Source organism: Pseudonaja textilis, chromosome 3 (assembly GCF_049901715.1).
Source record: "Pseudonaja textilis isolate UNSWEBS1 chromosome 3, rPseTex1.2, whole genome shotgun sequence".
Classification (NCBI taxonomy): Eukaryota; Metazoa; Chordata; class Lepidosauria; order Squamata; family Elapidae; genus Pseudonaja; species Pseudonaja textilis.
In genome coordinates this window covers 178,891,440-178,910,032 of record NC_141992.1, presented here as the reverse complement: position 1 = coordinate 178,910,032, position 18,593 = coordinate 178,891,440, and the positions used below count along the sequence as shown (strand labels likewise).

Here is an 18,593-nt window from a genome sequence, read left to right as displayed (position 1 = left end):
ACATGAATGTTTTTAAAATTTGTTCTGTTCTAAAAGAGGATCTAATTTCACTGTTCTTAAAATCCTGATATAGTGTGAGGCTAATTCACTCAGTCGGAACAAACTTTTAGAATTCTCTTGAGTCACAGCCATGTTTGTGAAGAGTTCCAGAAATTACTCTTACCAAGCCATCTGATATTTTAATTCTTTCTGATTGCTTCCAGCAAATCTCATAGTTCCTTTACATGTGTTTGAATCCAGGGTGTTTCCATATATTAGGTTTGTGGTTTTAATGTGGATTGAACTCTTCTGGTCCTGAGAAATTATTTCCTTTTCTACTCCTCCCAATATTTGGACTCAAGGAGTGATCATTCAAACAACTGATCCATAACTGCTACAACAATAGAGTTGTAATCAGTAGCAATGAGCACCTGAGAACTGAGTAGGGATAATATAGAATTCCAAAGTTTAGTTTCTGTCCTAGAACTATGTTCTTATTGATATGACTTTCCTGCATTTCATATACTGTAAACTTCAAAACAATAATGACATTGAAATTAGCTAGTGTATTAATCTTCTTCATAGCATGCTGGAATGGAACCAATTAAACAGGTACTGTAAATAAGAACCCAAGAATTTCTGATTGGTGACAATTATTGAAGGAAAGTTAAGACACCATTTCATCAATTGTTTAACAAAGTTTTTATTGATGTTGGAACTCAGTTTTTGTATCTTTATTTTTTTAATTGCTCAAGTGATTCAGTGGGCAGGTCCAATTTTCAACTCTTTTGGTTTTGGTTATGGACAGATCTGATATCAGGGTGTTTTTTCTCTGTGGGAAGGAAAACTCACTCTCATATGATGTACACTTGATAGTTTATAACAATCACAACTGAATTGAAGGATTGCTTGTTGTGAACTTCTTGATGTGTGCCAGCAGAGGGACATGCTTATAGCTGATGTGGGAAGCACTGAACATTGACCAGAATGCAAACTGCTATTCTCTAGAACAAAATAACCTTCCTTCAACCCTGTCAAAGACATGAAGTCTCACCTTGATAGAAATAATAACACTTTTTTCAGGGACATGTTATATGCTTACTTATTTACAATAAGTTTTAAGGACTTAAGTGAGTTTTTTAGAGACTTACTCTGGGCTTCATCTAGTCTATGAAACATTTTGCTATATAATCTAAGAAAGATGCTCGATAACTTGTTTCTTTTTCCAAGGCAAGTGCCATATTTTCAAACAAAGCATTCAACTAAGAATGAAGATCCAAGAGACATTCTTGAAAATAAAGGTGATGCTGCATTGGGTGATTTAAATGGCAATATACCAATTTCTTAATTCTTTATAATCGAGGATGCAATCTAAAGTAAATAGATACATTACAGAGGGCAGGCACCAAAGAGGGCATCCACCAAATGGTATGGTAGCGTTCAGTACAAGAAGGCGCCCCCCTCAAAAGTTGGACTTTGGTTCAGGACTTCAAAAGAATGGCTGACCCTTCTCTTACTCTCCATCCATAAGCACATTAAGGACCAGTTATGATGGGACGAATCTCAACCAGATTATCCTATCTTTCTCTATCATCCCTCGAGTGAGTTTAAACTGAGATCTGGATGTCATATTATGTACTTGGGCTTGATTAGTGGTCCTAAATTGTGCTTAGCTTTGTATGGATTTTATTTTAGCTAGTCAATAAAACATACCTATTGTACGGGTTTATAGTGATATGCTAGGAAGGTCAATGCAAAAGTGTAGAGTGGTCTTCTAGAAGCAGAGCTGTCACTGGAAGTAAAATCAATAAAATATAGCAATTCTCCATTGAGGAATGGGAGGAACAAGTGATGGGCCATGACTCATCCCAGTTCCTCCTTGCTCCAACAACTCCAGACTGTGGGTTCCCATTCTTGCATGGCATTTTTAGGACAGCTATATTAACTGAAGAGCATACAATATTAGATTAGCCCACAACCAGCCACTTACTTTATTGAGCTTGATAAGGTTTTTTTTTTAATGAATAAATTACTGCCTGACCAGTCTGATGATCTGGAATTTTATTCCATCCATATACATGCATAGTAACAACATTTGTTGAGAAATTATTTCTATCAGAAGTAGAACATTATCTCTGTGATCACCAGTTGCAGTATTGCTACTGTTATATTTAAATATATCTTATAAATGAATTAGATTCATACTTGCAGCATTGAGCTAAGAAATTCCTTTTGACTGTACCTTTCAAAAGATAAAATGGATAGATATGACCTCATTACTTACAATACTGCTTCCAGTAATTTTGTTCATTCTTTATAAAGTATTGCATTTAACAGCAAATGTTTAAAAATTGAGACAGAGATGCATCAGTGAAAGAAAATACAAGGACTATACAAGGAAAAAAAATGCCATCTTCATTTTAACAGACATTTCGGGTAAGAAAGTAGACAAGCATACTGCTACATACAAATGCAAAGCCTAGTGACTAAGGTACTGTATCTGCTAAAATATAAAGTGCAAACTGAGCCAAATTCTTTAAAAAATTGAAATTTTAAGGCGAACTTTACAGCATAATTGAAACCTTTTGCAAATTATATTTTAGCATCTACACATATCTGCAATAGCATATAAGGAAAAATAGGATACACAGGTGCTTTTGAAGCTAAATTTCTAAAATGCCTTTTTTGTAGAGTTTGTGACTATTTTCTTTAAAATCTACTATACAGTGCAAACCATATGTGCTACACAATTATACAATAACATTACAAATGACTTTAATATAAAGTTTTTTTTCCTTTAAATTAAAAATAACTACAGCTATGAACACTGCTGGTAAAATAAATAAATAGTTTTGAAAATGGCACCAAGAATACACTTTACTAATGAACTGTAATGAAAGTACATCTTTTAAGTCTTCAACTCAGCAGTAATGAACTAACTCCTGATTGTCCAGAAGTCATACAAACAGCTCTCTTTCAGACTTGCATGGAACAATACTGTATACTAAACACAGATACCAAACAGGGGGCCAGCCATTTTCATTTGACATGTTCTGCTGCATGGGATGAGCAATAAAACTTCTTATGAGTTATAAAGTTTGATAGGTTGTTGAACTGGATATCGCACAGCCGGCAGTATTTTCCACTGGTAGGGGCCTGAGTAGAACCGTTTACTCCTTTTGCTATACTAGATAATTGTTCTTCTGCTGCTGGAATGGTTGGCGAGACATTTTCATTGGCAGCTAAATTATTATCTGAGGCCCAAGATGGTGATTTGTGTCCATCTTCATGTTGTTGGGGAGTCTGGGAAATGTTCTCTTGCTGTGGGTTTCCTGCAGGCCTCTCCTCCTGTTTTAGTCCCCCATTAATGATAACCATCCCTCTGTTTTTTGGCAAGAGGGGCAAAGATTCTTTTTTCTGTACAGGGCACCCATTGGATGGTGTCTGGCCCTTCACCGTATCACCTTCTGCAACTGTACTTTGATCTACATCGTTGTGGTGAACAGCAAAAGAACTAGAAATATAATCAGTTGGCTTTATTCCATAGTATGGAGAAAGCTGGTCTGCTCCTTTAGCTTTCTTTATTGCTCCTGGGTAAAGGCATTGAGGAAGAAAATGTTTGTTTTCCTCTTTTGTAGCTATAAGTTGCGTGGCTTCATTAAAGACCTTAAGTCCTTGAAGGGTTGCTAAGTGCGTAGAAAACAAGTTTCCATTGGGAGAAGCCTGTTTTGAGTTTCCATTTTTCTCACATTTGATGATGGTTCGGTCATAACTGACCTCAGGACTGTTCCGTTCATTTTCTGGATTTTGAAACACTTTGCTATCAAGATGTCCCATTTCATTCTGTTGGTGCACAGTGACGGGACAAAAATTCTGCTTATGCGCCAAGTAATTTTCTACCTTGTTAAAACTGATCTTGCATACGGTGCATTCATGATAGTCCAGCAGCCTTTTGGGGGAAGTGGATGTCCTGTCAGACTGGGGCAAACATTTTTTGCTGAGATCAATAGGGACGTCCATTTCCAAGCAGGAAATTGTGGAATGTTGGGTGTCACATTTTGAGGTTGAGGTGCATTTATGAATGGACAGTGATGTTTCTAAGTGTTTGGAAACTATTCCTGGAAAGATATCACAGCGTGGGTGGTAGCACTCTCCAAGGCTATCTGTTGCTTCTTGAGAAGATGTGCAAGGGTTGACAAGATTAGTGACTTCAAGGAAGCGTTGCTGGACCAGTTGTGGCCTTTGCTCTTGCTCTGGTAGACACATCTCATACATCTTCCTTCGTTTGCGCGTACGCATTGTTCTCTGCATGGCGGGCACTTTATTTGAAGCTGATCTTTTAAGTGGGGGATCATGGCGAGTGGCACAGTAATACTGCTTGTGGACCATGTATGTTTCATGCCTACTGAAAGTAATATTGCAGGCTTCACATGTAGTTTTGTTGGGATCACTTTCTCCTTCTATTAAAGATGTAGAAGTTGAGTTCTTGCTATCTGAAGGCTTCCCATTCATTTTATCATCACTGTTGGCAGTATTTGACAGCTTCTTCACTTGTGATGAAAAGTCTTTCTCGTGACCCTTACTGTTTGGCCCAATGATATCGAGGACAGTAGAAGCATTGATACAAGATGCCTGAAGAAGTTGATTCTCGGGATCTGAAGTGTGAGCCGTTGCACTCAAAATGTTGATTGCATTTTGCCCATTGCCAGGACTCACAGCCTCCGGCATTTTTTCTGACATGCTGCCAAAATCTGGTGACTTTGCCATTTGTTGCCATCGACTGTTGCAGTAGTGCTTCTTGTGAACTAAATAGTTATCTAGATTGTTGAATGTGATGTTACACTCAAAACAGGTAGCTCCTTTTGGCATCAGTGGACTGTAAATGACCGGGGGATAACTATTACTTCCATGCCTCAGCCTTCGATGAACCAACTCAGACATCTTGGCTAAGATCTCAGAAGCCTGTGGGACCACCGTGATATCCTGGGGGAAAGCAAACTGAGAAAGAAAAGGACCCATGGGGAATGAAGGACCGAGATTAGGTTGGACTGGAGAGGAGGCAAGCCTTGGGCTAGATGGCTCAGATTTTATTTTGGTGTATGAGAAGCTCTGCTTATGTGGAGTGGTCTGTGTTTCTGGCCTCTGATTTGGAAGGAAAAGAGGAGTCTTCTTCTCACATTTATCAAGCTCAGTGTCAGAACTCACATCCTTTGTCTGCACTGCCTTTTGGCTTTGGGAACTATCAGGGGCCTGCAAAGTCTCTTCACTGGCATTGGGAGAGTGCTCAGCATCGCTTTCTCTCTGCAGTTTGTTGCCAGAAATGTGGAGATCTTGGTGCTGTAGCAATTCCCTCTGAGTCTGGAAGCCAAAATGGCAATGTGTGCATCGGAAGGCAGCTTGAGTGAGATGGGAGAATAGGTGTTGATGGAAGTTAATCACCGAGTCTGCGGTATAGTTACAAACAGTACATTTCAGGCTAGAGCCAGAGGGAAGAAACTCTTCCATTTTTACTCCTACAAAAGGAATAAGAAGTAAAGAATAATATGACATAATATAAAGCGAAGTGAAATATTCCATTACATTGTACTTAAAGAACATAAATCAAGAGATCATAGAATAGTACAACACTCTAGCTGACAAGGCACCCATTGTGCCTTAAAAGAATTGAAATGTTCCAAGGTTAGAAGCTTCATAGTTCTCCCATAATTCTATCTTCGAGACCAGGGCTCTCCAAAGTTGGCAACGTTAAGACTTGTGGACTTCAACTCTCAGAATTCCTCAACTTCCATGCTCGGAGTTGAAGTCCACAAGTCTTAACGTTGTCAAGTTTGGAGAGTCCTGTTGAAGACCATACTTGAAGAATAAACAAGTGGGAAGCAAAGTAAGGACGACAGCAAAGGAAGACTACTTATAAAATTTGGATATGGTCCTATAAAAAACAATAAAAATTGTTAGGAATTTGCTAAATAAATGTACTAAGATCTCAATAGCTCTTTCATCACCCTCAGAGCCTTGCTACATCAAAAGTAACCTTTATTTTCTTAGATATGGCATTTGAAAATGATCATATCAATGAGTCATCATCACTTTCAAATCTGCATCCTACAGTAATTGCGGTTGCAGAGTAAATCCAGTCATGGCAATATACAGCTACCTAAGGATCTGAAAATCACTTAGAATCCACCAGATTCCAGAGAGACCTAATGGACCCATCATTCACTGCAGGATGAAAGGTTGTCAACTGAAAGCTAAGCAGGAAAGGCTTTGTCCTAACTGGATACATAGAAATAACCAAAATTTTGCACTTCAATATACCGTGACCAGTAAAATAAATAAATAGATACGTTACTCTAGGTATTGCAAATAGCCCAGTTTTAGTGACCACAATACTTATCAGAAAAAAATCATCAAATTCAAGATTATCTCCAATAACTATATATAAGCAGTCATAATATATTATGCAAACTGCTTTTCTTTGAGCAGGCCACTTCCAGAACTACCATTTAGCTGCTGGCATTCATCTCATCTATTAAACTGCCTATGAGCTATTTTATCCATAACATTTTCCATTTACTTTAAATAAAGGATAGCCTTTCATTAAATGTTGCTGTTATAACAACAAATGTGGAAAGAGTGAGTATGTACAATGAAAGAAAAGACACAGTCTCTTTCAAACTCCTTCTTTCACTGACACATTTTCTTGGTAATCATATACAAATAGTTTGAATAGAATAACAGAGTTGGAAGGGACATTAGAGGTCTTCTAGTCCAACCCCTGCCTAGGCAGGAAACCCTACACCACTTCAGACAAATGGTTATCCAACATCTTTTTAAAAACTTCCAGGGTTGGAGCATCCACAACTTCTGGAGGCAAATTGTTCCACTGATTAATTGTTCTAACTGTCAGGAAATTGCTCCTTAGTTCTAAGTTGCTTCTGTCCTTGATTTGTTTCCACCCATTGCTTCTTGTCCTGCCCTTAGTTTGCAATGGTTTGTTTCTGGGATACTTTCTGACTTTGCTGTCTGGTCTACTGCGCTGAAATTTTCTATCCAGGTAGTAACTATTAGGTTTGTGGTGTCCCTTCCAGTTGCTTTTCTCCTTGCAGATGTTTTCTTACTGGACTAGGTAACAAGATCACTGTGTGGGGAAATGAAGCTTTCTGTCTGTTTTTATATATGGTAGCTTGACCTACCAGCCTTGACTGGGGTAGAGGTTCTTTCTTGATTGTTAATAATGTAGGAATAATTGTGTAATTGAAGCTTTGCCCCTTTTAGCTAAGGCACGGCTGGCATATTTACATTTTTACCCCCATCCAACCAGACACCACTCAACTCTGTTAAAGATTTGAAGATTAGTTCAAGACAGCTAGATGTTGCCATCTCAATAGGCATTAAAGGACAGACAGTGGAACCTTGGGTTGTGAATGCTTCTGTTCGCAACCAAATCGGGTGATGACCAGAATTTTTGGAAACATTTTGTTTCTGGTTGAGAACACCTCTTTGGGTGGCGATCAGACACAGCTGTGGCGATTTTCCCTGCCATGGCAATGTCCCACTTCAGCACCAATTTTGTCTATGCATGCGCAGATGGTCGTGCTTCTGGTCATGACCAAAATCCTGGAATGGATTACGGTCGTGACCTGAGGTTCCACTGTACTTCAATGTAAAATATAATTCATCAAGTTAATTGGTCTGGTTCACCTTTTTTTTTCTCTTTAAGACTAAACTGTGTCATGATTCCAGTAGAGCACCTCTCTCACTTACCACTGTGGGAATTTAGATGATTTTCCAGAGCTCTTGCATTGGAAAAACTTTTGGTGCACTGTGGAAAGGGGCAGAAGCTAGATATCTGTTGAATGCTTTCCTCATTCTCCTCTGATAGCTGAGCACCTTCTCTTTGCCTCCCGCTGCAGTAGTACATGAGATGAGCTTGCAGGTTTCTTTCACTTCGATACCAGATGCCACAAGATTTGCAAGGGAATATATCTTCTGTAGAAAATAGATAGAGTATAGGTAGATAATAGGCAAATTGATACAGATAAGAAATAAATAAAAGGTGCAAATAAGCCATAGCTTATGGCAAACTTCATAGAACAATTTTGAACTCTGTTGTTATTTTAAAAATATTCATTTTATTTCAAGATTGCAAAATACAATTGATAAACTAGATGTTAGATATGTTTTGCTTGTTTCTTTGTTTTAAATGAAGTATAGTATCTGCTGTCTATTGTACAAGTTCAGTCTTAATGTCAGCATACTCTTTCCAGTGGTTAAATTTAGGGATTAAACCTACACAGTGCAAGAAAATTAAAATACAGGTAATAGATTGTACAAATTACTATAGCTATTTCAGTTGAATATAGTTGCATTTCGCTTGCAACCTTCTATCAGTGTAAAATAGTGAAAATGAAGAAGCAGAGTTGAAACATGCATTCTTGGTTTTCTCTTTTAACAGAATTATATCCTATTATGGACTAGGGTAGGAATGGTCCCTATGCAGCTAAAATGTTTGCTCAACTGCTGCAACGAGTCCAATTAAATTGAAGAAGTGGCTTTTTTTAAAAAAAAAAAAAAACCTCATGGTTTTTCAAATGGATGTGAACCTTCACAACCAAGAAGTAACATGGAGGGGAGGGGAGGGGAAAAGAGAGGATAGAATCTTAGCCATGTATAGTGTAGGAAGAATTTTGTAGCCAATTCAATTTGCTTTTGACTTTTATAGACACCTATATACATTCAAAAATGCATCATTTTTTGCAGTTCCACTGGTGTCATTGAAGGAAGCTGCAATTTCTTGATAGATTGATTATTGGATTATTGATGGATTATTATATACTTTGCTATTTAAACATGAAACTCAGTCAACTCAACATTCAAAAATGTATCACAAATACCATTGACTGGTGTTAATGGTTGATACCGGTTGCTGCCAGCGTCTTAGGTATCAACCAAGTACCTTCTTAAGATGTACGTTGTTCCGAGTAGTGCAGTTTTGTGCAGTTCTGCTGGTGTTATTGCAGGAAGGTGCAATTTCTTGATGTATTTTATAAAATTCTTAGACATGGTACCAAGTGCCCCAATGACAATGGGTATCACTGTTACATGTTCTCAATTTTCTTCGGTTGTCCAAATTTTGTTAAAATAATAATAATAATAATAACAACAACAACAACAAAACAATGGTGTACACAGCAAATGAGATAACTGTGCAGGGTTTCATATCACAAATCACTAGTCGAACAGTTCCCAAGCATTTATTATTATTATTATTAACATTATTATCATCATCATCATTATTATTATTATTATTATTATTATTATTATTTATAAAATCATGCCGTGTTCATTCTCAGGTACTGCTCAGAAAATGCATGAACCAGCATTCACACCTATATCAGAGTTCTGGAATCATATCATTTCATTTGTGAGACGCTAAAATATTCCTGAAGAGTCATTAAATTGAAACAAACAAAATCTCAAGGAAAAAGGCATCTAGATTTCTATAATCACACACTGGTTTATTTCCAAATAAACTCTCACCAGCAGTTTAGAAACTAGTCTGTGATCTCCCTTCCACCTCCCCACTGACTTGAAAATAATGGGATCATGAGTACATCAGCCTTAGTTTTATTAACATTATTTTTTAAAATGAACTGCAGTACAGCACTCACTGTTTACAATAGCTGTTGGCAAAATGGATGCCATCGCAGCTTGTTGAGGGAGCAGTTGTATTGAATCCAACAGTCGAGCAGGATACATCCCATCAGTGAGGGTCATCTGACTGGCAGCTTGCAGCCTTGAGTCAAAATCCACAACAAAGGCAATTAGCTCTTCTCCCTCCACAATAACTTTTGTTGTTGTGCACCACAGCTGGCCTCCTGCATACAAGCACACAAAAACAGAAACAGGTCATATTTTGTACATGTCACCACCAATGCTGGACCCTTTATATGACGAATCCTCTGTCTTTATGATAATTCTCCCCCCCACCCCATAAGCAACTAACAGCATCTTCTAGAATCTCCCAGATATCATTGTACCAGAATAATGATAATATTGTGATAGACTTTATTGCACTTCAGCAGTGAGCTGATAATGCTGTGCTGTAAATCACCAGTAGAAAAATGGCCTATAATATTCCTTCTGTCCTTATGGAAGAACTGAGTTATGCTTTGATGAAAATATAGATGGAAGCTTCAAAAACAAAGCTTCACATTACTCATATTTGTTTTTTAAAAAATCTGTATGATCCATATATTCTTCAAATGCACCTTTTTTTTCTTATGAAAAATGGACATTGGTTGGGTGCAGATTGGTGTCGTTTCCTTATGTATAGTTAGCTAATAGTTTTGTTGTTTGTTGTACACTTTCTGTTTTTTCAAATGAGGTTTCTAAATATATTCATTTAAAGGGTATTTAATATTTATATAACATTTGAAGCCGAAACAGGACAAAAACAATAATTAAAATATTTCCCTACCTATCTGTAAATTTAAATATATTAAAAGACATGAGTTGCAATGAGATGTTTTAGGAGGATAACAGGAAAGGATATCAATTAGAGTCAAAATAAGAATGGGTTATAAAAAGCACTCAAAATAAAGAAATAATTGAATATGTGTATATTCATTCCAATGGGGTATTAATGAGGACAGAAATAACAATGCACAATATGTTGTTCTTCATACAATCTTTTTACACTTTTCTGGTCCATGGGCTATTTTTCTCCCGGAGGGGAAAAGAACCTTTTCACATGATGAAATACATCCTCACATCTACAGCTATGCCAATCCAACATCCTTTAGGGGTATGCTGAGATTTGTTTCATAAAGAGTTATTCAAATTAAAAAAACACATTTTCTTCCAACAGTGAACTATACCAAAGCGTGGGTTGTAAATGTCACATGTTATGCATTGAAAAGAAAATTAACTATGTAAGAAGTAATGAACTAATGTATTTGAACATGACAATGAATGCTCATTTATTGAATATGTTTAGACAGGTTAGGCACTTATACGATGTTATCTTTAGTTTCAGGCCTAGATATTTATCCAGAACAGTTAAGGCTACAATAATGTTGCATAGTTTATGCTTTAAAAGGTTTTCCCTGACCCTTTTCAGGAATGTGTGTGTGTTCTGTATACAAGCAAGTGTATTAATTGGGAAAATAAAATAAAATCCACACTAGTGAATAAAAAATTTGATAAGTAATATTGCTCTGTTTATCTTTCAGCATAACTGTCTTTTCAACTGCACTTCATTTTTCCCCCTTCCTTTCCTCAAAGAGATTACAGTTTTAAAACAACTTGTTGCAAAAATCTGGTGGAGGAGATAAGAACAGGGCATGTGATATACAACAGCAAAATAGAAGAATTAGGACATTGTTTTAGTGGAATCCTGCACAATTAATTAATCCAGTCCTATTAGCTTTCAAAGATGAGCAAACAAAGCGATATTACTTTCGATGTGTTTGAGAAGGAAAACTTGGGGCTGAGTTCCAAGAAAAGGAGGCAATAATCCAAAGAAGAAAAGTTTCTTTGCATTCACTTTTTTTTGCTAGATAATGCATTTGGTTTTGCCATTTTCACTTCATATGCAAGTAAATCAAATGTACAGTAATTATTAAAAGACTGCAAATCTCTGCACCTCTGTGATAAATGTAGGTAAGCAGTTATTTAATGAAATATCCTTGACCCTAGCAAGAAATGAGCATCTTCAGTCCACAAATACCCCAACTACCAGTACATCTGAATTTTCTTCTTTCCTGCTCTTATAGTTTCTTCCTTATCATGTCCAGACCTATAAGAAATACGAACTTCTATCAACTCAACTTTCTACCAAGCTAACATTTTGTACATTATGGACAGGGATTTTCCCTTGCCTGGTGAATGCTCTGCCACGCAAATCAGCTGTGGTCTTAAAAAGGGAAATAAAGCACAGGAAAGAACAGGGGTGGATGGGTGGGCCCACATATTCGTTGCAGCGAACCAGTTCACTGCCAGCTGATCTTTGGAGCTGGGGGTTCACCCAAACCGAACTGATAGACTCCCATCCCTGACCCAAATTAAGATAAGGCTTAGGGGAGACATGATAAGTCTTCCAATACTTGAAGGGTTGTCAGAAGGAAGAGGAGGTGGATTTATTCTCCACAGCACCTGACAGCAGGACAAGAAGCAATGGATGGAAGCTTATCAGAAGGGTATCCAACCTGGAACTAAGGAGGAATTTCCTGATTGTAAGAACAATGAATCAGTGGAACAGCTTGCCTCTTGGAGTTGTGGGTGCTCCAATTGCTGGAGGTTTTCAAGAAAAGGTTGGACAACCATTTGTCTGGGATGACATAAGGATTTCTGCCTTGGGCAGGGGGTTGGATTAGAAGACCTTCAGTTCAATGATTCTATACTTCCCTGATTCTTTATGAGCCCAACTACTATTTGTGAAATAAATCATAGATTAGTGTGGCCAATGAAGAGACCACATCAGCAGTGCCTTTAAAATGATGCAAGCATGGGTGCCCAATTGTAGACTTTGGCCCTGCATATGCCACCGAGCCCTGCATACTCCAACTTCTAATATTGTGCGAAGTAGAAAAGAAGGCTTATTCAAGTACAGTCTGTTCTTCTTACATCCCATTCAATGATCACGAGTGACCCTTAGCCTGAAAAAAGACCAAAAAACCCTGTGCGGTGCTGGTCTAAAACCATGAAGGAGGAAATGCTTACTTTGATCCACATCTTAATGGTGCCATTATTCAGGTATTTGTTTCTCCTGAGGGAAAAATAAATTCTTGTTTTCTATAGCAAGCAGGAGTTGCAGGTGAGAAAGCAACAGGTAAATGAATTGGGAGATGGAACTGTTTCTTCTTCTTTCTTTAGAAAGGATACTTAGCTATCCTCATTTGAACAATAATAGATACATTCAGTTTTTACCAAAAGAAAAGGCTATTTTGAGGTATTCTTTCCTCTTTTTTTGCATTTTAGGTCACTCAAATATCATTTCTGCACAAAAATATGCTCCGATCTCTGTTCTTTGTAACCTTTATCATCCTGGCCTGTGGAAACAGCTCTGTTTCCTAACAGGAAGTCTACAACTGACCCTCATAATTGCGGTCAAAACCGTTGTGAATTTTGTCAACACATTTTTGAGAGCAAAGTCATAGTTTGGAGTTGATCACATTTTGGAAAATCTATGCTTCTATTACAATAATCAGTTGCCTCAAATATCCCAGTCCTGCCAAAAAAAATTTCATGTGCTCTTTTTATTATTTATGAAATCAGTGCCTGCAGAATGTCATCCGGGCCTCTGCCGATAAACTCTAATTAAGATTAAGACACGTCCTTTGGAAAGGATCCTATCATTAGCAAACATGATAAACACACAAAAAAACACTCCCTACTTGTCAAACCGGAACTATTCGGTAGCCGAACAGTATTATCTGTTGCTAGGCTACAGCACTGACAAAGTCTCAATTATTTTGTATGACCATACCTATAGAGTAAGAAATTGTATCTGCTATAAAGACACAGAACTTCAGGCATGCTATTCGAAAATTCATGGCTCTTAACAATGGCAAAATCCACGCTAATAAAAACACAACAACACATTTCAATTGCTCTCCCCCACTTCTCCCCCCCCAAAAAAATCCTTGTAAGATGCCTTCTGTTTGCATAATGATTTCTAATTTATCTCTCTGAGTGATAAATATAACACAACATAATACAAGCTAAAGACAGTTCTAAAGTAAGGAACAGCATCTCGAGTAGAGAACCTAGCTCAGCATATTTATGTGTGCCTTTGCATGTGTGTAAACAGACACACAGTAAACAACAATGCTTACTCAGAGATTATAAGCATGCCTGATCCACACCACATTACAAAATGACAGTCTAATTCGTACTGTGGCATGGCTGCTGTTTGAGCGGCAACAGTGGGCATGATGCCAGATGGCAAGTACATGAGGTGAGGCGGCTCTACACAAAGCCGTAGCACTTCCAGTCTTTGTGATGAGGCATACTTGAAAATGATACAACTGTGTGACCAACTATGACATGCAAACAGCTGGCCATGCTGGTGCTCAGTTGGCATGGTGTTCTCGATGTGGTGACCACATAGCATTTCAGATGCTGTAACTGGATCATTTCCACATAAGCTGTCCAACTCAGAAGCTGTATGCTGGATGGAGTATAATTATGCAGACAGAGTAACCTCCCCCCCGCTACTTGTTTTCAAGGAAGCTGAAATTCAAGATACTGAATTCTGGAAATTCAATGGATATTGAAGATGCAGCAGGGGAAAAAAAATCTGGTCCCAACACAAGTGGCAGATGTACTGGATGGAAAATCATCCAGGATATCATTGTGGTTACATGCCCCCCCTGCTTTGTTCTATCAAAATGAAGACCTTCAGACAACTGAGTGAGTCATTCACTGTCCTTTGCAGTTCTCGGATGACTGATTTGCTTTAAGAGCAATATAAAATAGAAGGACAGGATGCTCCTCCTGGTTTTAGAAGACGAGTCCCTGCCGATTTGAGTTGGGGAACTGTGCTTCAAAATCAGGGGTGCCATATGGCTTTCCGATTAGTGCCTCTCTCACACATTTAACTGCACTGCCTCAGCAGGGAGAAAATGTTAAAAATGGTTTAACTTTCCTCCCAAGACAAAGAGCATGGAGAAATGCAAGGCAGGTGCATTTTCCTCAGATTTCAGGTACAGATTTCAGGAAGGCAGCAGCATTTAACGGTTCTATCAAGGAACGTTTCACCTGGTTTTGCACAGCAATCCAAGGTTCGTTAAACTTCTAGACACTTTCATGGAGCCTCTGTTCTTCCATTTTTGTCTGGATACCTTTTCCAACCCTATCAGGCCACCAAAGAATGCAGATTTCCTTCTCCCCTTGCTTCTCATTTGTGTGTGCTGCCTTGGACTGTCACAGCAGAAGCAGCAGAGTGTCCATTTCTTGGGTACATATGTTTTTTTGAAGGAGGGTCAGAGAGTATCGGAGGAGCTCGTTGCAATGACAACGTGTGCCAGTCTGCAGGCTTAAAATGACGCTTGGCAGCAGACGGCTTTGCTGGTATTCAAATGAATAGTTTCTATTTCATAAAAAAGGAAATTTAAAAATAACCCTGGGAAGATGTTTGTTTGCACTGGCCTTTTACTTTAAGCATTTAAAAAGGGAATTCAGAACACTGCCATCAGATCTTTCCTATGGTAAAGGCTGGGCATTCGTCTGATTATAGGAAATACCATCATTGTACCTTCTCCGTAAGAACGCTTCTTAGCACACGCCTGGATTTTCAGGGATCAACATGAACATAGGGCACATATCTATAAGGTAGCCACAATGCTTAATTGGGGGCGGGGGACGGACATGTGAATAAATCCACATCCAATATTGTTGAAAATTCTTGAGAGTAGAGTAGCGCAAGGAATAGAACTTATAAATTATGTGTGCCCCTTTTCTGAAAAATGTGTCGGAGACTTCTTTGTGCATAGGCAAATACAGTAGGAATATGAGGTATTGTGTGGTTCCTTCTGCAGAGTACCTGATAAAAGAATAAAGAGCTTTGACATATTCTTAAAACAATAGAGGAATTAAAGAGAAACAATGGGCCAGCTGCTTCATTAATACAATCAAAAGAGAGCCCAGAACAGGAGGAGTTCAGATAATTAAGCACTACTCTTTTAGACCTTCTTTCTATAATAAAATTGTTTAAAAATTTATTAACTACTTCACAGTGGTTAGATAGATCTGTGCACTTGTTTATTTGGGTTGATTAATGCCTCTTCAGTATTCTCCAACATGGCAACTCATGGTTTATACAAGTTTTTGAATAAAACAGTGTAAGAATAACTGATAGGCATCTGAGCCATGCACAGTCATAAATCAGAAGCATTTTACGACTAGGGTTTATTTCCTCTTCCTTCCCCGATGTTAAAGCTCAATATTTTTACTTACAGAACTTTTCCCAAAATATTTGGTACGGCATTTATTTCTTTTCCAGGCCACGTACTGAACAAGCCATTGCATAACGGATTTTAGCAACAGCTCATGTATATTCACCCTCATGCAAAACTAATGGAAAGGGCTGGCAGCTTTATATTAGGATTAATGGCATGATGCATTGGGATATTTTGTAATTTTTCCATGTTTACAGATCAAAGGATATTGCCATTGATACCTAGCTTCTAATCTTAATTGGAGTTCCCACTTGTATAAACTTTGCAGACTTTTAAGCACAGGCAATGCCGAATTCCTACAGTCATAATCTGTCCCAAATGGCATCATTTGTCTCTCATGTCTCTGAAGAATAATCTATAATAGTTAGCACTGCAATGTTAATGGGCAGAAGATTTTTTATGATTTCACTCAACTCATAATTTGTAGCCAAGGAATGGACCACAAAAAGCAAGCTGTGTGATTGCAAAATAGATCTGTCCAATTCACTCCATTCCTTACTTCTTGTGCTGCTACATAAAAAGTTCTCTTTTTCCCAGTTTCATTGTTAATACGGGCTCTTGTATGCTAATATGATCAGGGGTGTAACTGGCTTGCAAAGGAGAAAGAGATCGCTTCAGATTCCAGACCAGTTTTAGATTTGTAAAAGCCACATTATTTGGCAAGAATTTTCTTACTTTTCCTGGATAGGAACTCCTCTGTATCTCAAATGCCTTTCCTCCAAAGCCAGTACAAATTTTTAATAGCAGCTTGCACAATATATTGTGCAAGGATACATAGAATGAACATAAGGCACTTAGATATGGCAGCTTCTCACTTACTTGGATCATGGCCTTTTTAAGGAGAATTTTAATAATTGTCTATGTCTGTGATGGTGTGATGGGAAGTCCACCTGTTTTTTATGTGTGTTGTCTAACCCTGTCTCTGACAATACTTTTGGCACATAGAACTAAACTAAACAAAGTCACATCTTTACCATTTTATAAACTCTTCATTTGCAGGCAACTCGGTATTGTGCTGAAAAGATGCTCACGATATTTTGTTCAAGTTTGTTTGAAGAAAAGAATGAAAACAGGAACTGCCTGTTGCTAGAGAACCTGGTATTGTCTTATTAAGGATCAGGGGTCTCCAACCTTGGCAATTTTAAGACAGGATTTGAAGAATGGGAGTTGAAGTTCACAAGTCTTCCAATTGCCAAGGTTGGAGACCCCTGCCATGGATCAACCCTCTTTTATCTGATTGACAGAATTTTTTTAAATTTTTGGTCATAATTATAGGGATTCGAGTGTATGTCTTCCAAATGAGCACTGAAATCCACTTATTTGTGTAAAACATCCACTAGAAGAACAAAAACTAGATCAGAGAACTATATGAGGGGGGAAATGCACAAGGAAAATATTGTGATCAATTTCATTTTCTTGTTCCCCATGATGGAGTTGTTTCTGTTTATTTATCACTGAGGATAAACAAATGGGCATGCTTAGAAGTTCTGTGCCCTTTAAGACTTCCTTTAAATATTTTGATGAAGAGGTTTTCTTGTTTTGTTTTTAATTCATATGACTGATGTCCAATTGCCAAATATTTAATATTGGCACAAATAGCAAACAATGCTTTTACATAACTGACTTTAAAGGAATACACCCTTTCACAATCTCCAAATTTAGGTGACATGGGCATAGTAAAAGTCAGATATTTCTGCAAAGAAAGACAGATGAGATAGCTTATTTATCTAACAACTAGTCTGGAACAATGTTTTCAACATTGTTGTTTTTAATCTGAGTTTATATATTTTGAATTTCTGCAATTAAGGGTAAAATTCAAATACAGTTGAATGATGCAGAATTTAAGAAATTTTTGCCAGCAATATACTGTTTCTTGTAGCACATGATTATTTTAACATAGATGCAGCAGAGCATTTGTGGGCTTTTAGCCTTTTCCCCCATCCTTATCCCTTTTAGTAATGAAAATACTATTTTTTAAAAAATAAATTACTGCAGGAAAATGCCACAAGAAGAAAGTGGTGTATGCTTTTAATGTGTCTGTATCTCAATGAAGGCAGCAAATCCACAGCAAACGTGGATCTACATAGGCATATTAATGGGTGTGGGGGGAGAAGCATTTTGGGAAATGCACAATCCTACTAGCCCTTTCTGGTAAGGATACATTTGATTGGTGCAAAAATGCATTGGTTTCAGTCAGGCACTTCCTCTTTAGCAGAATCAGAAAAGCTGCTTTGTGTGTGGCACCTTGAGGATTTTCCTCCATTAACCTTTATTACAACTAACAGCACACTTGAATCAATCTACAGGTGCACAGAGGCTGCCTATCAGCATCCCTGCATGGTCACTATAATTTCTAAACAGCCAAGGAAGGTATGTTTGCGTAGCCCTTCAGGCAAGCTGTCAAAAATCAGGCTACAGCTGATAAACTGATTATAAAGCTGCTTAAGACTTTGCTTGTAAACAGAAGCATTTATCAACTAATAATTTGCAATAAACGGATGTAACTCCCAGCTGAGCCCCAAACTGTAATTGTCTTTACCATCTGCCTATTAAAATAGCATTCTTCATCACCAAGCCTGAACAGACAGGAGAGAAAAAAATTTCTTGCAACTATATCAAATTCTGGCTTGTTAGGAATAATCTATGAAAACA

At 37.8% G+C, this 18,593-nt stretch overlaps 1 protein-coding gene across 2 annotated transcripts in view; it reads right to left on the bottom strand.

Moving 5' to 3' along the window:
- Positions 1-692: 692 nt before the first annotated feature.
- The window catches only part of ZFPM2 (zinc finger protein, FOG family member 2), a 345,130-nt gene continuing 327,229 nt past the window's right edge, over positions 693-18,593 (bottom strand). For both annotated transcript variants that reach the window (XM_026703556.2, XM_087931613.1), the window contains 3 exons: positions 9,651-9,857; positions 7,744-7,968; positions 693-5,492 (listed from right to left, as the gene is read on the bottom strand). In XM_026703556.2, coding sequence (XP_026559341.1) covers positions 3,019-5,492; positions 7,744-7,968; positions 9,651-9,857 — 2,906 coding nt within the window. In that variant the 3' untranslated portion in view covers positions 693-3,018. The remainder of the gene's footprint in view (positions 5,493-7,743; positions 7,969-9,650; positions 9,858-18,593) is intronic.